Source organism: Harpia harpyja, chromosome 6 (genome assembly GCF_026419915.1).
Source record: "Harpia harpyja isolate bHarHar1 chromosome 6, bHarHar1 primary haplotype, whole genome shotgun sequence".
Classification (NCBI taxonomy): domain Eukaryota; kingdom Metazoa; phylum Chordata; class Aves; order Accipitriformes; family Accipitridae; genus Harpia; species Harpia harpyja.
The window spans coordinates 43,071,523-43,090,288 of record NC_068945.1 but is presented as its reverse complement, the minus strand read 5'-3'; the positions used below and the strand labels follow the sequence as shown (position 1 = coordinate 43,090,288).

The following is an 18,766-nucleotide window of genomic DNA, read 5'->3' as shown; positions in this document are numbered from 1 at the left end:
ATGCACAGTAAATGAACTAAAATGGCGATTGACTTCTGAGATAGCAAATTTTTCCCTGGCCTGTGAATCCTAGTGGGCATTGGCAGAGAAGGAAAGAGCTTTTGTTCCTTTTCATTCGTTCTTGAAGAACTGAAGTTGTGGTGGTGGATTCCAAATGATGCTATATGAAGCAAGTGCCATTCTTGCTTTTGTTGCTGTGTTCTCCCTGAAGTGACCTGAACAAAATGCACTGATAAAAAAGAGGAGGACGACTACAGTGTCTTGCGTGTGACAGTGGTATTCCCCTTTCTGGCCCATACTGTTGGATTGAAAAGCTGTATTCTGTGTAGGAAAAGCTGTGATTGTTCTTGGCTGAAGCCTGGGAAAGATTTGAGTCAAGCTGAGAAAGCTGTTCTGTTCCAGTGCCTCACCTTGTCCAGTTTTAAAATGTAGAAGGTCTCTCCAGTGCCACACTTGTGTGTGCTTTAAAGCGCTACCAGGTTGGTCAGAGTTGAGCACTGTGGTACTCACCTTGAGTCTCAGAGCAGGAGGAGAAGGTACTGTTTCCATTGTCTGTCTCCAGAGATTAGCTTGGTGTGGTAGATGTTACCAGAGCATGTGTAGCTGCTGATCAAATGCTACACAGGGAGCCTGGCAGAACCTGCTGTATTCAAGTGTTGTGCCTATACATGCTCTTCTGTCTCTGCAGTTTACCATAAGCGTGCATTTGGCATGGTGTAAGTAGTCAGAGCCCAGGTTGGAACCAGCAGTTGCCCTTTTCTGGGGTGGGTGCCCTCACTGGTCTCCAGCTCCTTCCCCCTTCTTTGTGTGCGTGTCTCCACACAAGTGAATCCTGAATCAGTTTTACCTAATGGAGTAGCTTAAAACAGAGAAATTAATCTGGCCAGGAACCCGCTGAGACCAAGCCTTACGTTCATCTGGTAGAGGAGAGATTTGAATGTTAACCCCCTGAGACAGAAACTGCTTTTGTGTGTTTGGGGTGAGTGTTTGAGCTGTGAGCCTCTACCCTGTTTTTAAATGGCAATGCTTAGGTGTCTAGCTTCTGGGAAGGTGCAGGGTATAACAAGTCTCTGTCAGTGAAGATCTTTCCTGGTAGCACTACAAAAGGAGCATTGTGTCTTGGTGATTTTGGTGATGTTAGCATGAGGATGTTTTGGGTAGTGTTTCTACAGTACCTCCTGTACAGTGGAAAGCGGTAGTAAATGCCAAATTCTGGAGCTGTAGGCTGGAGAGCAGGTGACGTAAACTCTGTATACCACAGGACTGCAGCGTGCTGGAGTCCCTTCCTGAATGCTACCCAAACATGTGTTGGGTGTTGCTTGTAGCTGTGTCAGCTGTTGTGCATAGCTGTCTTCTGCTGGAAAAGAGGCAAGAGGAGGTGGCAGTGTAAAGGAAATACCACTATGTGGCTGGGTGTGGAGAAGCCCTTGAATAACACTTGCTTCTTAGTTTGTCCTCAGCAATAGAACCACTGCACGTCTTCTGGATGCAGGGCTTGACGGATGGGGAAGGGTAGAGTGAAATATAAGCACTCAGTGTCTCACTTCTTACCTTGTTTGTAGGTGCCCTGCCAGCAGTGGGAGCAGAGGAAGAGGAAGATGCTGAATCTCCCTGGGACTCTGAGGTACTTTCTGTGAAGGATATGGGGGCTCCTGCCAGGGAGAGGAGGGTAGGAGTAAGATCCAGAAGCGCTTGAGAGCTTGCTTTTGGCTTGGGCCCTACCGTTGATGAGGCTTATTTCCTCTTTTCCTGCTTCTGCCATATGTTTGTAACTGGGGACCCTTGAAATACTTCTGCTCTGGGCCATGTGTTCAGTTGGGATTGGGATGAAGTTAGGTTAAGCTAACGACTTGGGTCTCATAACAACTGGCCTTTGAGTTTGGTTTCTAGTATAGTCTTGAAGCAGTGAAGTTTCTTGCTGTTGAAAATACTCTGAGCTTTTCACAGGGGCTGGCAGGACTGTTGCTTTTTCACCAGACAGCTCTATTCTACTGACCTGGTCAGTGGTTGCCCTTAGGGTCTCCAGCCTAGATGGTTAGCTGCTTCTGAATAGATCCTCTCTACCTTTTGTAGGTGTACTTCAGCCCTTTTTGAAGGTCGTGTCCAACAGAGATACCACACATGCTGGCTGTGTTTGCCCTTTCCGTTCTTTCTGTCTGTGGTACTGGGCTGGAAGAAAATGAGCAGGGTCTGTAGCTAACCCGGTCTGGCTTTCTTGTGAGGCAAAACGAACTCTTCCCCACCCCTTCTTCAAAATACAAGACTAAAATATTATTAGTTTTTTTAGGTAGCCTTAGCTTCTGTAAGCTTTGCCTTGCTAGTCTTTGTTCAACCCAAATCACCCTTGCGATTGGCAGTAGCGATGTGTTCACTCGCCACTGCAGGATACATGCCCAGGGAACGTAAGCATAAACTTGAATGTCAGGTGCAAGTTCAGTACAAAAGTTGGATCACCACAGAGCTGCAGTTATTGGTTCACAGCCCACACCTTGAGTTACCATGTTAATTCTCTTTTGTGGCTGTCTGGTTTGTCAAGGTTTATCAATGTGACAGAATAGTTTAGATGAGCTGTGAGGTTTCTGCCCGAGATCTGAAAACATGCACAACTGCTGTGCTTTCCAATAGACTATGTCTTGATGTGTCCTTTCCAAGGGTCTTATCAAAGGTTTTTGTATCTCTAATATACTTGATACCATGTGTTGTGGTTTCAGCCCAGCCGGTAACAAAGGACCATGCAGCCACTCGCTCACTCCTCCTGCCCCCCTCCGGTGGGATAGGGAGGAGACGGAGGAGAGAAAAGAAAAAAAACTGGAACCTCGAGGTTTGAGATAAGGGCAGTTTACTGGGACAACACAAAAAAAAAAAAAAAACGGTTACAACAACAACAACGGTACTAATGAAAGAATATACAAAAAAAAAAAGTGATGCACAGTGCAACTGCTCACCACCCGGAACCCGACGCTCCACCACCAAAAATCGAGAGACCTCCCCCCGGCCCGCTCCCCATTTATATACTGGGCATGATGTCACATGGTATGGAATAGCTCCTTGGCTAGTTCAGGTCGGCTGCCTCGGCTATGCCCCCCCCCAACCTCCCAGGTTCCTGTAAAAATTAACTCTATCCCAGCTGAACCCAGGACACCATGCTGTGCAAATTGACTTAGCAGGAGCTTTTTGCATAGAAATGAGTTGAAAATGCGTTTATACCAATTCTTATGCATGTGTTTTAGATTATACAGACGGATTCTGGAAGTCCGAGAAAAGTATCGTCTGGTGTGTTGCTCCCAGCTGCAGACAGACACGGAGCATGCTTACAGATTGTTTCAGGGGAACGTGACAATGGTAATTTCCTCGTGGACTAAATGTTTGTCTGTAAGCCTTTATAGGCTAAAGTAAACTTTTAGCAGTGTCTGTCTTAGGAATGCTGCTATGATGTGGGTGTGTGCTATAGCAATGAAGTGATGAAGTGCTTAGTATTTGTTAGTTAACACCAGTTATCACAGCACTTGCTGGCCAGTTTGTAAAGGAAGTTGTCTTGTTTGCATTAGATGTGTTCTTTGGACATGTTTGTATTTTTTTGGATTCAGGTTTTTGTTGCATAGTGATGACAGTGTATGTGGTTTAGGACTGACCTGTCTGAACACTTAAACATTCTTGGATGATAATGCAGCAGAAGAAAGCTATGATCTAGCTAATCTTTTTTTTTTTTTTTTTTTTTTTCCCTTAGCTTAATTTTTGATAGCTTTCTGTTGTGCTTTGCCTAGTAGCTAAAATGTGACTAAAAGTTTAGGTTTTGTTGCTGAGGGTTTCTGCCTGTAGTTTGTGACACTGTCTCTTGAGCATCTTGAGTGTAGGATGGCAGGGAAGTAGAACTCTTTTCTGAAGGATTTCTCCTTTAGCAAATGGTTTGTCAGTCCTGCTTGTAGTATAGGTACAACAGAATAGCTGAAGAAGCTAATGCAGTTTTAGTTTAGTAAGCTGGAAGCAAAACTTTACAGGCTCCTGGGAGCTTGTAAATCTACTTGTTGAGTAGTTGTCATGGAAGTCTGCTTCATATGATGCTATTAAGATAAGTTTAAAATCAGTGTGAAAAGGGGGTAAAAGGTGATTATGGTAATCTTTCTAAGGTATTTCCATACTGCTAGACCACCAAGTTTCCTGAAATCAAATATTGTTTGCTTTTTAATAGTTTTTTTTTTTTTTAAATATAAAAATTTTGCTGTGGAGCCATTCTTAGTAACATTTCATATACTTCTCTCATGAGAGGACTCAAACTGTAAGATGACTAAAGCAGAGGATTTGAAAAATATAGGTGGGCCGGTGGACGGTGTGGGTTTGGAAATGATTTAATGTTAGACAAAAATTAAAAAAAAAAAAAAAAGTACTTGGAACGATGCTATAAATACAGATTACAACCAAGCAACATTTGTTTCTTCTGTTTCCTTGCAAGCTAAACCAGAACAATCTGATGAGAACTAGCTTGATTTTTACCTCATTGAAGGACACATGTATGAGGTTTCTGTAGATGCGCCCATGCTTTCTCTGTCCCATCAATGGAAGGGAAAATACTCCTCAACATTAAAGACTTACAGGATAATCACAGTCATAGTGCTGTTGGACTGTTTTATGATTGTTCATTACAGCAGACCCCCTTTGGCTTTTGAAATAATCTTTTTAGAAAGCAGGATTCAGCTCCTCAAAAGGACTAAATATTTTTGATCTTGTTCTGTTAACAAGCATGACCTTATTGCTTCACATGAATTGTCCTAGTTCTGTGATGATTATTTTTTAAATCCAGGGTGCACAATGGGAACTATGCATTCTCCATTTCGTGTATACTAATACAAATGCTCTAGGATGAGGTGAACTGAATGTTGGGTATCGTGCTCTCAATGAAATAATGCTTGCAACTATTACTTAGTTGTAGAAACTACTGATATTGAATGGAGTAGAAGATACCTTCAATTAAATAAAATAACACTTCCCAAAACATTTTTCACCTCCAGGCTTTTCGGAGAAACCCAACAATTCCCCGGTAAGTATTTGTTCATGTCAGACTGACTACTTGTTCTGCTTATTAAGTAGTATGCAGTTACTTTGAATTTGGTTTTTTCTCATTGGATTGTGTCTTTCATAGCTGAAGACTTCTGAATCTGTTTTGGAAATGAAGGAAACCTCTGCTAAAAAAAGGCAGCAGAAATCAGGTAATGTTCACTTCATGTGGTTCTGGGTTGAGCTTTGTAATCTTTCTGGATAGGAGTATTAAATAAAGCATCTGATTTATTTGTTTTGCAGATCTATTGGAGGAATTTGGTTTAGGAGGTGCAGAGGATATTGAAGGTATTTGTAACAGTCTCTTTGTAGTGTTTTTATGGACAGGCACATTGTACTTGCAAATTTTTCCCTAATATTAAATGAATGGTTCTAGCAAGGTGTTCTGGGAGCAGAAGGTCTACTGAAATATGCCTCTATGCATGTGTGTGCTCCCTCGAGTCTGCCATTCAACACTGTAAATACCCTTCCGTGATGTAGGCTTCCTCCACCATACCTGCTCCCTAAGTGAAGCAGCTAGCTGGTCCACTATATATTGGAGAGAGGATATATGACCTTAATGGTTTGGTTTTTTTTTTTCTAGTTTCTTTGTTCTACTGTTTATTGATTTGTGTATTTTTTAATGAGATGAGAAACAATTCCCCATTCAGGTTTTAGAGTTTCTACAATCAGCTGTTGAAAATACAAAGCAGAGAGAGGTGAACAGATATGTAGGCAAGTGAACTTGTAACTTCTAAGTATAGAATACAAATAGTTCCAAGTTCTTTGGCATACTTGTTTTGGGGGGGGGGGGGGGGGAAGTACTGTTGTTCTTTTGACAATATTAGAGATTAAACTTCTCTCTAGGAAAAATATCTCACTCCTCCTTTTGTTCTTCTCTCTCTCATGTATTTGCAATGGGTAAGCAACAACAGGTCCTCTTTTGCCCTTTATTTTGCAGTGATAGTGTTTTTGTAAGATGCATAGAGGTTTGTTAAAAGTTGTTCAGTTAAAACATGAGGTTTGGTTTTGTCTGTATTATACAGTAATGTGAAAGGTAGCCCCGTAGTGGACCAGTATGTTATAATATTAAAAATCACAGAAAGGAAAGACTGCCTTTTCATAGGTCATTTCATGTCAGCTATTTTTCCTGTGTGTCTTTATTCATTTCTGTCATGTTGTTTTTTACCCATGTGTTATCTTGAAGATCAGGTGTTAAGAAGTACATGTGAAAATTTCTTTCAAACTTTTATGTTTGGATTTGGGTTCAAGCAATTTAGATTGCTTCAGCAAAGAATCATGATTCCTGCAGCACAAATACTTCTAACTGTGAGAGGGTTGAATGCCATCCTCCACAAGTTTATTTCATAAATCTGGAAAACAGGTGCAGTATCTTGCACAATTAAATGTTGAATGAGAGCTGAAATTTGTCATTCTATTTACTTTGTTACTGAGTCATAGTAATAACTTCTTAAAATCTATTTTGGGGTCAAAATTAAGTAGTGGTCTTCTCATGTTTTCTGTATAGAAGAGTAGCTGCTTTGCACTGTAATCTGCAAAAAGTCATTATGTAAGACAATTTATGAGGAGGGAAATCTCGGGAGAGAGTGGAGAGGTAAAGGTTAATTGGAAAGACAACTAAAAGTCATCTTTTGATACCAGCTAGGGAGCAGGCAGAGTAAAAAGGTGTGGGATTTGCATCTTTTGTATGCACAGGGATTTCTGTGTATTTATATGTTCATGTTTTTGAATTATTTTTCCAGTGGCTGGAAAAATAATTACTGACTAGAGTTACTGACACCACGAGAACTGGAATTTTGCAGATGGAAGAACATCGTTGCCTTTCATCTTTCCTGCCTTTTTCCTTGTTCTGTGGCTGTTGAACAGAAATTTCAAGATTGATAAAAACCCTATGGAAAAAAATCTTATGGGCTCCAAAGATCCTAAAATCTTATCTAAAGATTGAGACTTCAGACTTAAACAGCTGCTACTGAAAACTTTGCTATTGACCATGGTGGGCAAGACTGAATAGGAGTTTGGGTTGCTTTTGATTAAAGTGACTCTGAAACAGAATCCAAAACATTAAGATACCTACATACTCTGAACAGAGAATGTGAATTGCATGTTTAGAAAGTCAGTACAAAACTGGGTGCTGGCAAGTCTGCTTTTATCCAGCGTTCAGGCAGATACAGTTGACCAGAAGAGCTTATTCAGTCAGTGTTGTGCAGTATGTTTCAGGAAAGGTGTCACAGCTCTCCTGCATCCACAAAATACTTAGTCTATCTTTTAAGCAAAATTGTAGTGTCCGTGTTACATGGTGGGAGTAATCACACATACCAAGTTGTATGGTAGGAGGCTGCATGCATGTTGCAGTTTGTGACCTGAATGAACACTGATGAAGTGACAGAAGAAGTCTGGCAAGTGTACCTTTTATGAAAATGGTATAGGAGCAGCCCCATATATCTGAGAGATTGACCACCCCCTGCTGTGCTTGGGGTGGAGAGGCTTCTAGGAGCAGTAGAAGCTCTGAGCACACTGGTGTGTCTAGACTCTTCTCATTCTAGGAGGTATTGTTACCACCCAAGAGGCTTATGTGTAAATTACCAGCATACTGGGTGCCTGTCTGCCTAGTTCTACTCTCTTGAGTTCTTCTCCTTTTGTTTTCTGAAAGAGTGTTACAAATCAGTGTGACGTTTGTACAGATACTTCTCTTGGATTTCGTCAGGCTCCAATGCTTCTGGCCACCCCGTCCAGTTGGCACTCCCAGAACTGTGTGCTTAGTGAGGGAGGGACTTGCTGGTTCAAATTCTCCAGCCACATTACAATTCTAGTAAGAGGGACAAGGACCCATCTACAAAAACTGTGCATAGCTATTGGAGGAAAGGACAATGTTGATCTCCAGATTACGGATGTTACTTGCATAGGAGCTAAGTGTTCACTTACTCCAAGCATCTTGGTATTGATAAGTTATGACACTCTCTATGGTGCTATCTACAAATGTGCTTTGACCACCAGCACATCTGTCCTCTATTTCTAATGCTGGTTGGAGCCTTCGTCTGCACCAGCAAAGAGCTTGGGCTATCTACAAGTATCAGTAAAAGGCTAAATCTACTCTGTGATCTTGAAAAACAAGAAAAAGGGGAAAATGCCTGTTTTCCTCATAGAACATTATCCTTAGATATAAGGGTATGTTATTATCTATGATGCATTTCAGACAGTCTGACGAGTATCATAGTCATCAATAGATCATCATAACAACCCTGTGAAATAAGGGCTGTCAAGCCGCTAATGACTAACATGTGTTGGGAAATGCCTTGTTCTAAAAAAACCCCAAAAACAAATTCAGAGAAAGTCTAGGAAATTGCACCCACCCGTGATTGAGGTGGGAGGAGAAGATTGTTATTTCACACTGTATAACTTGAGGTTAGAATCAACCTCTGGAGACCTGTATGACTGACTGACGAGGTTAGGTTCCCAATTCAGACATAATGATTTGTAATTCTAAGCTTGTATCTTAATGTAATCCCCTTCAAGAAATGAAAGCTTGCAAAAGGAGTTGCCTAAAGCAGAAAATGCCAGAAGTGAGGTTGGCCCTGTGACTCATTAATACTGGACCCTTTTGTATTTTTATGAGGATACCTATTTTCTCCCTGTCTTGCTCGCTTTTCTTGTAGAAAGAGTATTGTGTCCCTCTTTAGCAGTGAAGCTTTGCCTACAGAAAGGTGATTGCGCAGAAACCATGGAATTATGGAGCGGGAAAGGAGGTGTAGAGTGATTAAGGTGAAAACCTCCATCTCTGTTTTTAGATGCCACGCTTGAGCTGCTGGGACTTGTTTCTTTCTGAATCCTTGATACTTAAAATTGTGTTCAGTGTGCCTTCCATGCAAACAATGACAATGAGTTGCTGCTTCTAAATTGTATCTGGGACTATCTGGAATCCAATTCTCGGATATAAGTGAGATTCAAGGTAGGCACCCCATAATGGGGAGCCCAGGCTCAGTGACTGCTTCTGAGGAGTTTGTGACCTGTCAAATATTACTTAGAAATTCTGAGAGAGGAAAGGGTGGAATGCAGTTTTCAACAGTACAAGTGAAATGTCCAGATCATGGGTTGTTCCTCAACATTTCACAAGCCTGTCTCTCATTCAGTGTCCCATCTGTGTCTTCTGCAACAGACGATGCAGCAGTTTGACTAAAATACTCAGTCCAGATCCATGTCTAGAGACAGACCATTGTTTCATGCATGGATTAAAACTGGGGCCTTAAAGATTTCAAGCCTGTGATTTTGTCGTTCCTGATTTTCTGTGCACAATACGTAGGGAAATTAAAATTGCTGGAGGAATGTAGCTAGTTACTGCATGGCACGCACAGTGTCAGAGAGAGAGAGATCACACACCTTTAAGAAACAAGAGTGGTTTATTTGTGACCATTATAGTGATTTTCAGCAAATTCCCTTTATACATTAAAAAGTAAAATGCCCTGGAAGAAAGGAATTCACACAGATGCATCTTAAAAATCCGTATTATGATAATTTTCTCTCTAGGACCTCACAAATTTGAGGGAATGTTTTATTCTGTGTTACGATTTTTCTCCCAAATATGGTGATTCAAGGTGCGCTCGAGGTGTAAATAAGTAGTATTAAGTCACACTGGTTATAAAAAAAATATGTGGTTTTCACCGTAGATGAGTACTCGGGATCTACCTTTCATACGTCATCATCAGCTGAAAAAGAAGACACCAAGGATGCCATTGAAAATTGTGGGGCGCGGGTATGTAAAACCAAGTATTCTGAATTAGAGCCTGAACTGGTAAATTGTAGTATACACTAAGGTAAAGAAAACTTACCAGTCAGTGAATAGAGCTGAAGGGAGAGTCCTGTAGATTATGGTTGTATTATAGTCGGAAGTAAAGTTGGAAAAAGTCATCTTATGGTGGGGTAAAATCCTTGTCATTGTGTTGGATACTTGCTGTTATACTGATTGTTTCCAGCTGCTTTGCTTAAATTTTGATCAATGTTTTTCCTTTTGTGTGGTGCTGAGAAACAGTGCAAACGCATTTTTTCCCCTATGCAAAATGCACATTCAAGTGAAGAAGATTTGTCTATAATATGCTGATCTGTTGGATTAAACATGTCTGATCTTCCTCTTTGTAAGAGAAAGATCAAACAAAAAAACTTGACATTTGGTGAGCTTTCTGATGCTTTCACTGCCTCTGCAAAATATGCACTTGTTTGACCATGTTAATAAGTGTTTGAAAAGCGTGCGTTTGTTTGTTTGTTTGTTTTTTTCAGAGGGCATTCTAGAGGGGAATAAGGCAGGCAGTCTGTGTTGGGCATACAGGACAGGGCTGGATGGAGGGGTCTGGAGTCTTCTGTAACATGTCAAGGGACAGTGGAGCAAATTATTTCCACCCCACACCCAGTCACCATGAAAGAAGGTCTTGCTTAATTTCAGTAGGCAGAGCACAGAACTTAAGCCTATTGAAAGGTGGTAGTAGTTGGGCAATGAACTTGGGAACGGAGAGGCCGAGACAGATGGTGGCTGGCTGAGGTGCTCCTTCCCTGTTCTGAAAGGAGGAATTTTTGCAGAGGGAGAAAAGAGAGCGAGGAGTTGGGCGGTCGTAGCCCATTGGGACACCAAGGCTGCAGGCCCTATGTAGAAGGGACCGTGAGCTAAGGAGGCACATGGAGAGGGAGCATGTTGGGAGGAGCGTGACACATGACAGGAGCAGTCAGGACTGTTGAGGAACAGAGCATGGGGTCAGGGATGTCAGGAGACTGGGTGGGGTTGAGGCATGGAACGGTTTTCATACAAGCTTGGCTTCCTGGGTTTGGGGATAAGGGAAGGAATGGACAGGTTTTCCTAGTAAATCCTTTTCTTTGGAGCTTGGAATGGAATTTAATATTTCTGAGTCTTAGGTGAAGAAATAGTGCTAACTTAGCCAGTTTTCCGTGTGGTGGACAGTAAAAGCTTGTCATGTTCATTCGCGTTGTATTAGCTCAGCTGGCAGGGGACTGTAAAATGCCAGGCAGCAGAGAATGATGGAGGAAGGAGAGTGGGGAAAATGTAGGCAGTTGTAATGAAAAATGGTATTAAAGCAGTAAAAAGTGAAAAAATAAATTGCTTTGTGACAAATGTCAGCAGTTTCAGAAAGCAGGTAGGCTAAAAGGTAAAAGCAACCCTAATGTCCAGACAAATCTCATCCAAGAAAACCTGTTGTCACTCAAGTAAGTCCTATCTTTAAGAAAATTATGATTCAGTGAACCTTTAATTTAGTACCCTTTGATTTTTATTATAAACAATTGCTTTCAAAATGTCTGATTTGTATTATTTCTGTTATATGATAGGGTGAGTTTGCAACAGAAATTACCTAGATTAACTGTAACTTCCTTTTTCTTGGTAATCTTTCTGTCTGTACCTGTTTATTAAGGATAAATATATTTTAGAAACTACCAACTTGATAGAAAAAACAGCACATGAAAATCAGACTGACAAAGCAGAAATTTCACATCAGGAAGCCCTAGCAGAAAATGAGGAATTGCACAGTGCTGACAAGCAGTTAAGTCCAAAACCTTGGGAAGAAAGATATGAAAGGATGTGGGTTGAAAATGAGAAAAGAGAATTGAAAACAAATTTTAAAAACATTACAGCAGAGCTGAAGCAGCTGTTTGGTGAAATTAATGAAACTGGGAAAACTACTTCCCATGTGGAAGAAATGTCAGAAGATGGCTTCAGTGAAGAGTTGAAGAGTTCTCGTGTTGTTTCATCTCGTGTGATGGAATCAAGTAATAAGTTAGAAACTAAAGGTGAATTTGGAGATATTAAACTTATGCTAGGTGGAAAAGAACCCAAAATGGAAATTGAAATTCCGAGTCTTGGTGTCCTTCCTGATCCAAATAACTTAAATGCAAATGTGGAAGATACCTGGAGTACAGATGAAGAAGATAGCACAAACGATACAGGTAATACAAAGGTGCCTCTAGCAAAAGGAGAGGAAAAGAAAATGCCCACTATGGAAATGGAAGAGAATGAAAATGGAAGTAGTAGAAATGTAGAGGGAAGTCCTGAATACTCCCTGAGACATAGCTTAAAAACAAGTATTTTGGATGACGCTTCTAGTATTCTTCCTAAAATAAGACCTGTTTCTACAAGCGATGCAAACACACTTTTTGTAACGGAAAGGAAACTTGGAAAAGACTCTGGATTTAATTACGAAGTTCCCGGGGACTGCCTTATTGACAATTATAAAATAGGAGAAACAGAAATTGACAGTCTTTTTGCAAATGCTCGGCAATCCTGTGGCATGCGGAAAAGGAATCTTGACGAAGAACTAAAACAAGATATGGAAAGATTTAAGAGTAAGGTAGGAGTGCTGCAAATAGTATTCCTGGCTTTGGAGAAAGAGAAGGTACAGCTGCAAAAAGAGGTAGAAGTTCACCTGCTAATGGTTATTCTTTAGCCTTTCTCCATACCAATGGTCCTGTTCACTTTAGCTATTTGTTATTAAGGGAAGATGCTTTCTGCAAATTGGGTTTTGTTTTGATGGAAATATGCTACTTATGAATAAAGAGAGCAGTAGAGCCTTGTCCTTTTCCCCATTACGTAATTAATTGGAAGGTTTTTGGAAAACACAGAATGCATTATTGTTCCAGTTTAACAATAGGCAGCACTCAGTTCCAGCGTAAGTAGTTATCACTTCATTGCCATAAAAAGAAATGCACACAATTACATCAGTTCTGATTCTGAATCAAAGAATGAAAATAGCTTCTGAACAGGGTCTTGACTAATCTGTTCATTTGCTGTGATTTCTGCATGGTGTGTATTCATTGCTCTTCACTAAAATTCCTGTTTGCTGTGAAACCGTTTCTGCTTGTGGGTTTGAGATCTCTCCCTGCCCCACCCCGCCCTTTAAGCAAGCGGTAGCCCAGCACACTTCCACTTGATTTTTTTCTGGGTTTACAACTAACATTGTGCAGTCCTTCTAACTCTTTGTCCATCAGTAATGCTTTCACTTTTTTGTTGTTCACGTTTTAAGATACACTATTGTTTTCTTTCTAAGGGCTATGTTTTTGTTATATCTTTAATCATGAGTGAATTCGAAGTACTTTCAGTGACTTGATACACTTTGTAGTGTAATTTAGTGAAAAAGCTTCTCTATATGAATTAATTTTTTTTTTTTTTCATTTTACGTGATTGCGGAGCTAAATCCTGAATTATTCAATCTTGGATATGCTGTTTTTCCTTGCTAGAAATACTGAGAAATATATGAAGTTTAACTTTCTTTTTGTAGGTTGAGAAGGAAAAAAGCAAAGAAAGATGTTTCAAAACGCAGGCCGTGGCAAAACAGGAAGATCTTGATAAATTAAATACACCGACGGGTATTGTTACTGATCAGCACATGAAACAAAAGCTTGCTCTAAGGAAGAATGACTGTTTGAAACTGCAGAATGAGAACACTGTAGAAGAAAAAGACAAAAAGAATTTTTCATCTGAGGAGAGTTCAAAATTGATTAAACTGCCGATGAAAGGGTAAACTAAGGAAATAATTCTTTTTTGTAGTACTACTTCAGTATCTTTTAGGTTTTCTAATATTGTAGTAGTTGAAGTAGTTTCCTCAATGCTGAAAGCCATACTGAGTTGTCCAGTGCTTCGAAAACATTTAAGAAAAAAAAAATGTTTTTTAGAAAAACCTAAGCTGACAACAGAGGTGCAAATTTATTGCCTGCTTTTAAAAAAAAAAAAAAAAAAAAAGGAAAAAAAAAAAAGACTTTTCAAAACCAAATTCGAAGACTGGAAAAAACAGTTATTTTTGTAGGAAATGGCCATCCAGAAAAGAAAAGTAGGAACTTACAGTTTACTTTGCTTTCTCCCTTTTCTAGGTGATTTTAGGGATCTCCATGTGGTTGGTGTTTTCCTTTTCATTAAGTTCAGGTGCTCTTTGTCAGGAAAAGGGAAAAGATGATATTACCAAACCAATCTCAAAAGTTTGAACCCAAAGTGTAACCCTAAGCAGGAGTGTTTTCCTGTCTGTCCCTCAAAGGAATCTCTGCTCTAGATACTTCCTCTAATGGGGATATTGGATGTGTTCCATCTTACCTGAATCTAGCTCAGATTCCACATTTCCCCCTTATTCCTAGGGGAAGGTTTTTTTTAAATACTTGGGTATCTTCCATGATCTTTGGGGTCAAGTCTGTGTTTTATCATAGATATTTTTCATCTCAGTTGTTTCTGGACATCATCTTAAGTATGTCTGTTTCAGAGAAATATTTTCTGTAAAGCTACTCAATTGGTGCTTATTTCTTTTCTTTCTGTTTAATGTAGTAAATTTGCCCTGAATGCCAAAGTTGCAAAGAAAAATAAAAGACAGACTTCAAAGCAGAAGGCTAATCAGCAGATGAGCACTTCCAGTGGGAATAATTTTCAAGTACTAGATGATAGCACTTTCAGTGAAACATCTCAAGATGAAGGAAGGTACTGAATATAAGGAATGTTATAAATAAAACTAACTTAATGATAAAAATTGACCTGAAAGCTAAAGGTAAGTTTTGTAAACCCGATGTGTACAATGATTCCTGTTCTTTCATGTGACAATACTACCTGATGCCCTTTGTGCTCAAAAACACTTCTTTTTTGCTTGGAGTGCTTTAAACATACTAGCCAAGTTATTGATAAGGTCAGATGTGCACAAATTCTGAGTTTGTGCATGTGTATAAATATATATATTTTAGATTTTTAAAAAGGGAGAGGAGAGACTTATAAAAGAGCGAAATTACTCTTTCCTGAAGGCATCCCAAGTTTTTCTACTTTCCCCGCCCCTCTCCCCCCAAGCTGTGTCCCCTCCCAGCTTCTTGCCCACCCCAAACTTACTTGTGTGGGAGGCGAAGTGAGAACAGAAGGTGTTGACACTGTACAAGCACTGTTCAGCAATAGCTAAAACATTGGTGTGTTATCAACACTGTTTTGGTCAGAAATCTAACAGACAGCACTGTGTGGGCTGCTCTGAAGAAAATTAACTCCATCCCAGACAGACCCAGTACACTAGAGAATCCAGAATTATCGTTCTTTGACCTGTAAGAGAAGGATTCTCAGTACTGAAGAGAGCTCAACCTCTAGTATTAAACGGGAATGCACATATACGCTGTACATGTACATTGTATGTTTGTGTATCTACACATTTGTAGCTGTAAGATTCCTGTGACTTTGAGTGAAGTGCAGAGAACAGTTATTTCAACTATTTGCTTAATATCTTGTGGAAAAGTAGCCTTCCAATAGACATAACAGTACACAAATTTTTTTTCAGTCTTCAACTACATCTAACAAAATTCTTATATTCAAATTTAGTTAATTCACTTCTGCAATTAAGTTTTCAGAGCCACTGTAGATATTGTTCATAATGCAATATCAGCATTCCAGTACTGAATATATTTCTGTTTTCCAGACCTGCAGCAAAAACAGGAAGTGAAAAGAACAAGGTACTGTAAAATCGGTTTCTTGATAAATAGTTTGTATCAGCTTTTAATCACTCAGATGGGAACAGCATTTATGTAGTGGTCAACCAGATGCAGAAATTGCTGCTAGTATGCAGCTTCATCATATTTGAGCCAAATCTATGGGCTGTGAATAAAAGAATGAATCATTCATGCATTTGTAATGATCTGTAATACTACATAGTTGTATACAGAAAATACTGTATTGTTTGTAGGTCAGCATACAAATGGATGTAACTGATGACCTTGACTTAACTCACTCATCTGACACAAGTTCAGAGGATGTTGAATTACCAACTTCAACCTACAAAGAGGCTATGTTCCTGTTAGAACAGCTTAGTGTGGATCATACGGGTATGTTTTCAAGTAATTTTGTCTTCAGCTGTTACAAGTTCCTCTTTTAAAACATGACTACTTTGTATGCACTCCTAGGTATTTTAGGTTTATATTTTGATCTAGTATTTCTTTATGATTAGAGATCCCCCTCAAAAGATGTGAAATTATCTCACCTAACCATAGACGTCTGTATTGTCAGCAAACATGCCTTACTTTATCATTGGTTCTCTGTCTAGTTAGAGCTGTAGAAGTGGGTTCTTGCCAAGTGCAGTTCAGCTCCTTCTAATGCAGTCATCAAAAGTTAGCAAGATCTTTTTCCTCTTTATATCCCCTTAATAGCCAATGACAAATGGTGCAGCAAAATAATGGCTTTGCTTAAACGTATATGTAAAAAATCAACTGTCATAAGATACTTGCATATGTACACATAGCATTATATAAACATAAGTATCACTTACTATGTCTATTAAACTATGATAAAATTTTGTTAGGCAAGGGTTAACCTTGACTAAAGGCCAAACTCCCACCCAGCTGTTCTCTCACTGCCCCTCCTCAACAGGACAAAACAGGATGAAAAAGCTTGAGGATCAATACAAAGGCAGGGCTATCACTTACCAGTTACTGTCACAGGCAAAACAGACTACACTTGGGGAATCTTAACTTAATTTGTTACCAATTAAAATAAACTTGGATAGTGAGAAACAAAGACAAAAAAATTAAAAGAAGACCTCCCCGCCGCCCCTTTCTCGAGTTCAGCTTCACTCCTTCACTCCCGACTGCGCTACCCCTCCCCAAGCAGTGCAGGGAGGCTGGGGTCTGCAGTCAGGACACAGCAGTTTCCCTGTGCCACTCCTTCTTTCTCACGCTTTTCCCCGGCTCCAGTGTGATTCCTTCCATGGGCTGCAGTCCTTCAGGGAAAATCTGCTCCAGCCTGGGCTCTCCATGGGCTACAGGTCCTTCAGGAAATAATCACCTGCTCTGGCATGGGGTCCTCCACAGTACTGCATTGGGGATATCTGCTCCAGCGTGGCCCTCTCCAGGGGCTGCAGGGAAATACCTGTTCCACCATGGTGTCTCCGTGGGCTGCAGGGGAATCTCTGCTCTGACACCCGGAGCACCTCCTCCCCCTCCTTCTTCACTGACCTGGGTGTTCACAAAGCTGTTTTTCACATTCTTTTTCCCTTCTCCTCTGCCTGTGTGGTGTTCTTGCCCTTTCCTAAATACGTTCTCCCTAAGGTGCCACCAGCGTGGCTGAGAGGCTCAGCTGTACCCTGTGGTGGGTCTATTGGAACTGGCTGTGTTCAGCACAGGGCAACGCCTGGCCTCTTCTCACAGAGACCTCCCCACTACCTGTAGTCTTCCCACTACCAGAACCTTGCCACCTACGCCCAAAAGCAAAGAATTAAATAATTTATACCTTGGAAAGTATTTGCGCGGATGTGCAGCTTTGTGTCTTTTCTCTCAAAATAGGTTCTGCTATTTTGTTGAAAATTCAGAACATACTTCTTGAATACGAACAGATAATAGAACGTGAAAAAAATCGGTATACAGCTGTCTGGAGAGAAGTAAGGAAATTGGAAAGTGAAAAGGAGGAGTCACAATTAATAGTGGAAGAAACTCAAGATTTGAAATCCATATTGGCTCACCAAGAATTGGAATGGAAAAGTGATATCCAAAGCCTTAAGTATGTAACCTCGTGTTCTGATAGTGTGTTATCGTGTCAGTGTTCATGTTCCAGAAGATGCTGATGGTACAGGTGATAGGGTGAGAAGTTTCTAGTCTTTTGGGTTTGGGTTTTTTGAATCCCATGGGCGAGTTATGCTACTTAATGTTGGGGGAAAAAATGCCTGGGTATTAGTTCCACGTAGAATCTTCTGGATGTTGTTTTAACTTTTTTTTTAATAGCAAGAGAAGAGAACAAGAGAGTATGTATGGGAAAATGAGATCTATAAGAGAGAGATTTATATAAGATATATTTTTATTTTGTCTCTGCAGCTTCTGTTAGTGTATAATATTAAGAATTCTGGTAATTCCACAGAATGCAACTCAGAACAGAGCTGACAGTGTTTGTTTATTTGAAAGGTCAAATTCAGGCTTGTCCCTTTCCCCATACTGCTGAACTAGACCTGGGTGGTGTGAGATTTCTAATCACTGTTCACATCAGTTCAGACAAGAGCGGCCAGCAGGCACCATATGAAATTCAACAAGAACAACTGCAAAGCCCTGCACTGGGGAAGGAAGATCCCCTTGTGATTATGTACCGTGGGGTGGCCTGGCTGGGGAGCTTGCTGAGAAAGCCCTGGTGGTCTTGGCAGAGAGCAAGCTCAACATGAGCTCGTATGAGCTGGCGGCTGAGAAGGCCAATGGCCTTCTGATTTGACTCCAACCATTTTTCAAAATTCTGAAGTATCTATCGATTACAAAGAGTTAATATTTTCGTTCTAAAAAAATTCGCAAAGCAATGTTAACTTTACACTTATAAAAGCTATACTTTTGGTGACGTTACACTAAAAATTATACGTAAAGCTTTTTCCTTGCAAGATAAACCATTCAAATACAAATGTTATTGTCAATCTTTGGAATAATTTATTAGTGGTTGCTGATACTTGTTTTGCAGAATTTCCAAAGCAGATCTTCAATTGGCAGCTCTTTCCTTATGTTAATACTTGATTTTTTGTTGACTGTTGCAAGGATATCAGAAAAAATATTCAAAATAATTATCAAACATAGAACTGCTTTCTTGTTTGGCTACTGTGGACATGCCATGGACCTTTTTTTTTATTTTTTATTTTTTTTTTACCATGTTGGTGCTTATTGCTGATTGTTTCAGTTAGTAAAGAAGCTGACATTCCCTAAGGCTTTCATTATAAATTATCTTCAGAATTAAATTGCTATTGTTTCTCCCAGATGTAGA

The 18,766-nt window shown here is 40.1% G+C and overlaps 1 protein-coding gene across 1 annotated transcript in view; it reads left to right on the top strand.

Annotated features, from left to right (window-relative positions):
- LOC128142830 (ankyrin repeat domain-containing protein 26-like) overlaps positions 1 to 18,766 on the top strand; it is a 60,972-nt gene that overhangs the window by 15,896 nt on the left and 26,310 nt on the right. Inside the window, exons 13-24 of the mRNA XM_052789425.1 lie at positions 1,563 to 1,624; positions 3,231 to 3,342; positions 5,007 to 5,035; positions 5,138 to 5,204; positions 5,296 to 5,340; positions 9,714 to 9,799; positions 11,460 to 12,455; positions 13,320 to 13,558; positions 14,351 to 14,500; positions 15,468 to 15,501; positions 15,732 to 15,870; positions 17,323 to 17,536. Of these exons, the coding sequence (XP_052645385.1) occupies positions 1,563 to 1,624; positions 3,231 to 3,342; positions 5,007 to 5,035; positions 5,138 to 5,204; positions 5,296 to 5,340; positions 9,714 to 9,799; positions 11,460 to 12,455; positions 13,320 to 13,558; positions 14,351 to 14,500; positions 15,468 to 15,501; positions 15,732 to 15,870; positions 17,323 to 17,536 (2,173 nt within the window). The remainder of the gene's footprint in view (positions 1 to 1,562; positions 1,625 to 3,230; positions 3,343 to 5,006; positions 5,036 to 5,137; positions 5,205 to 5,295; positions 5,341 to 9,713; positions 9,800 to 11,459; positions 12,456 to 13,319; positions 13,559 to 14,350; positions 14,501 to 15,467; positions 15,502 to 15,731; positions 15,871 to 17,322; positions 17,537 to 18,766) is intronic.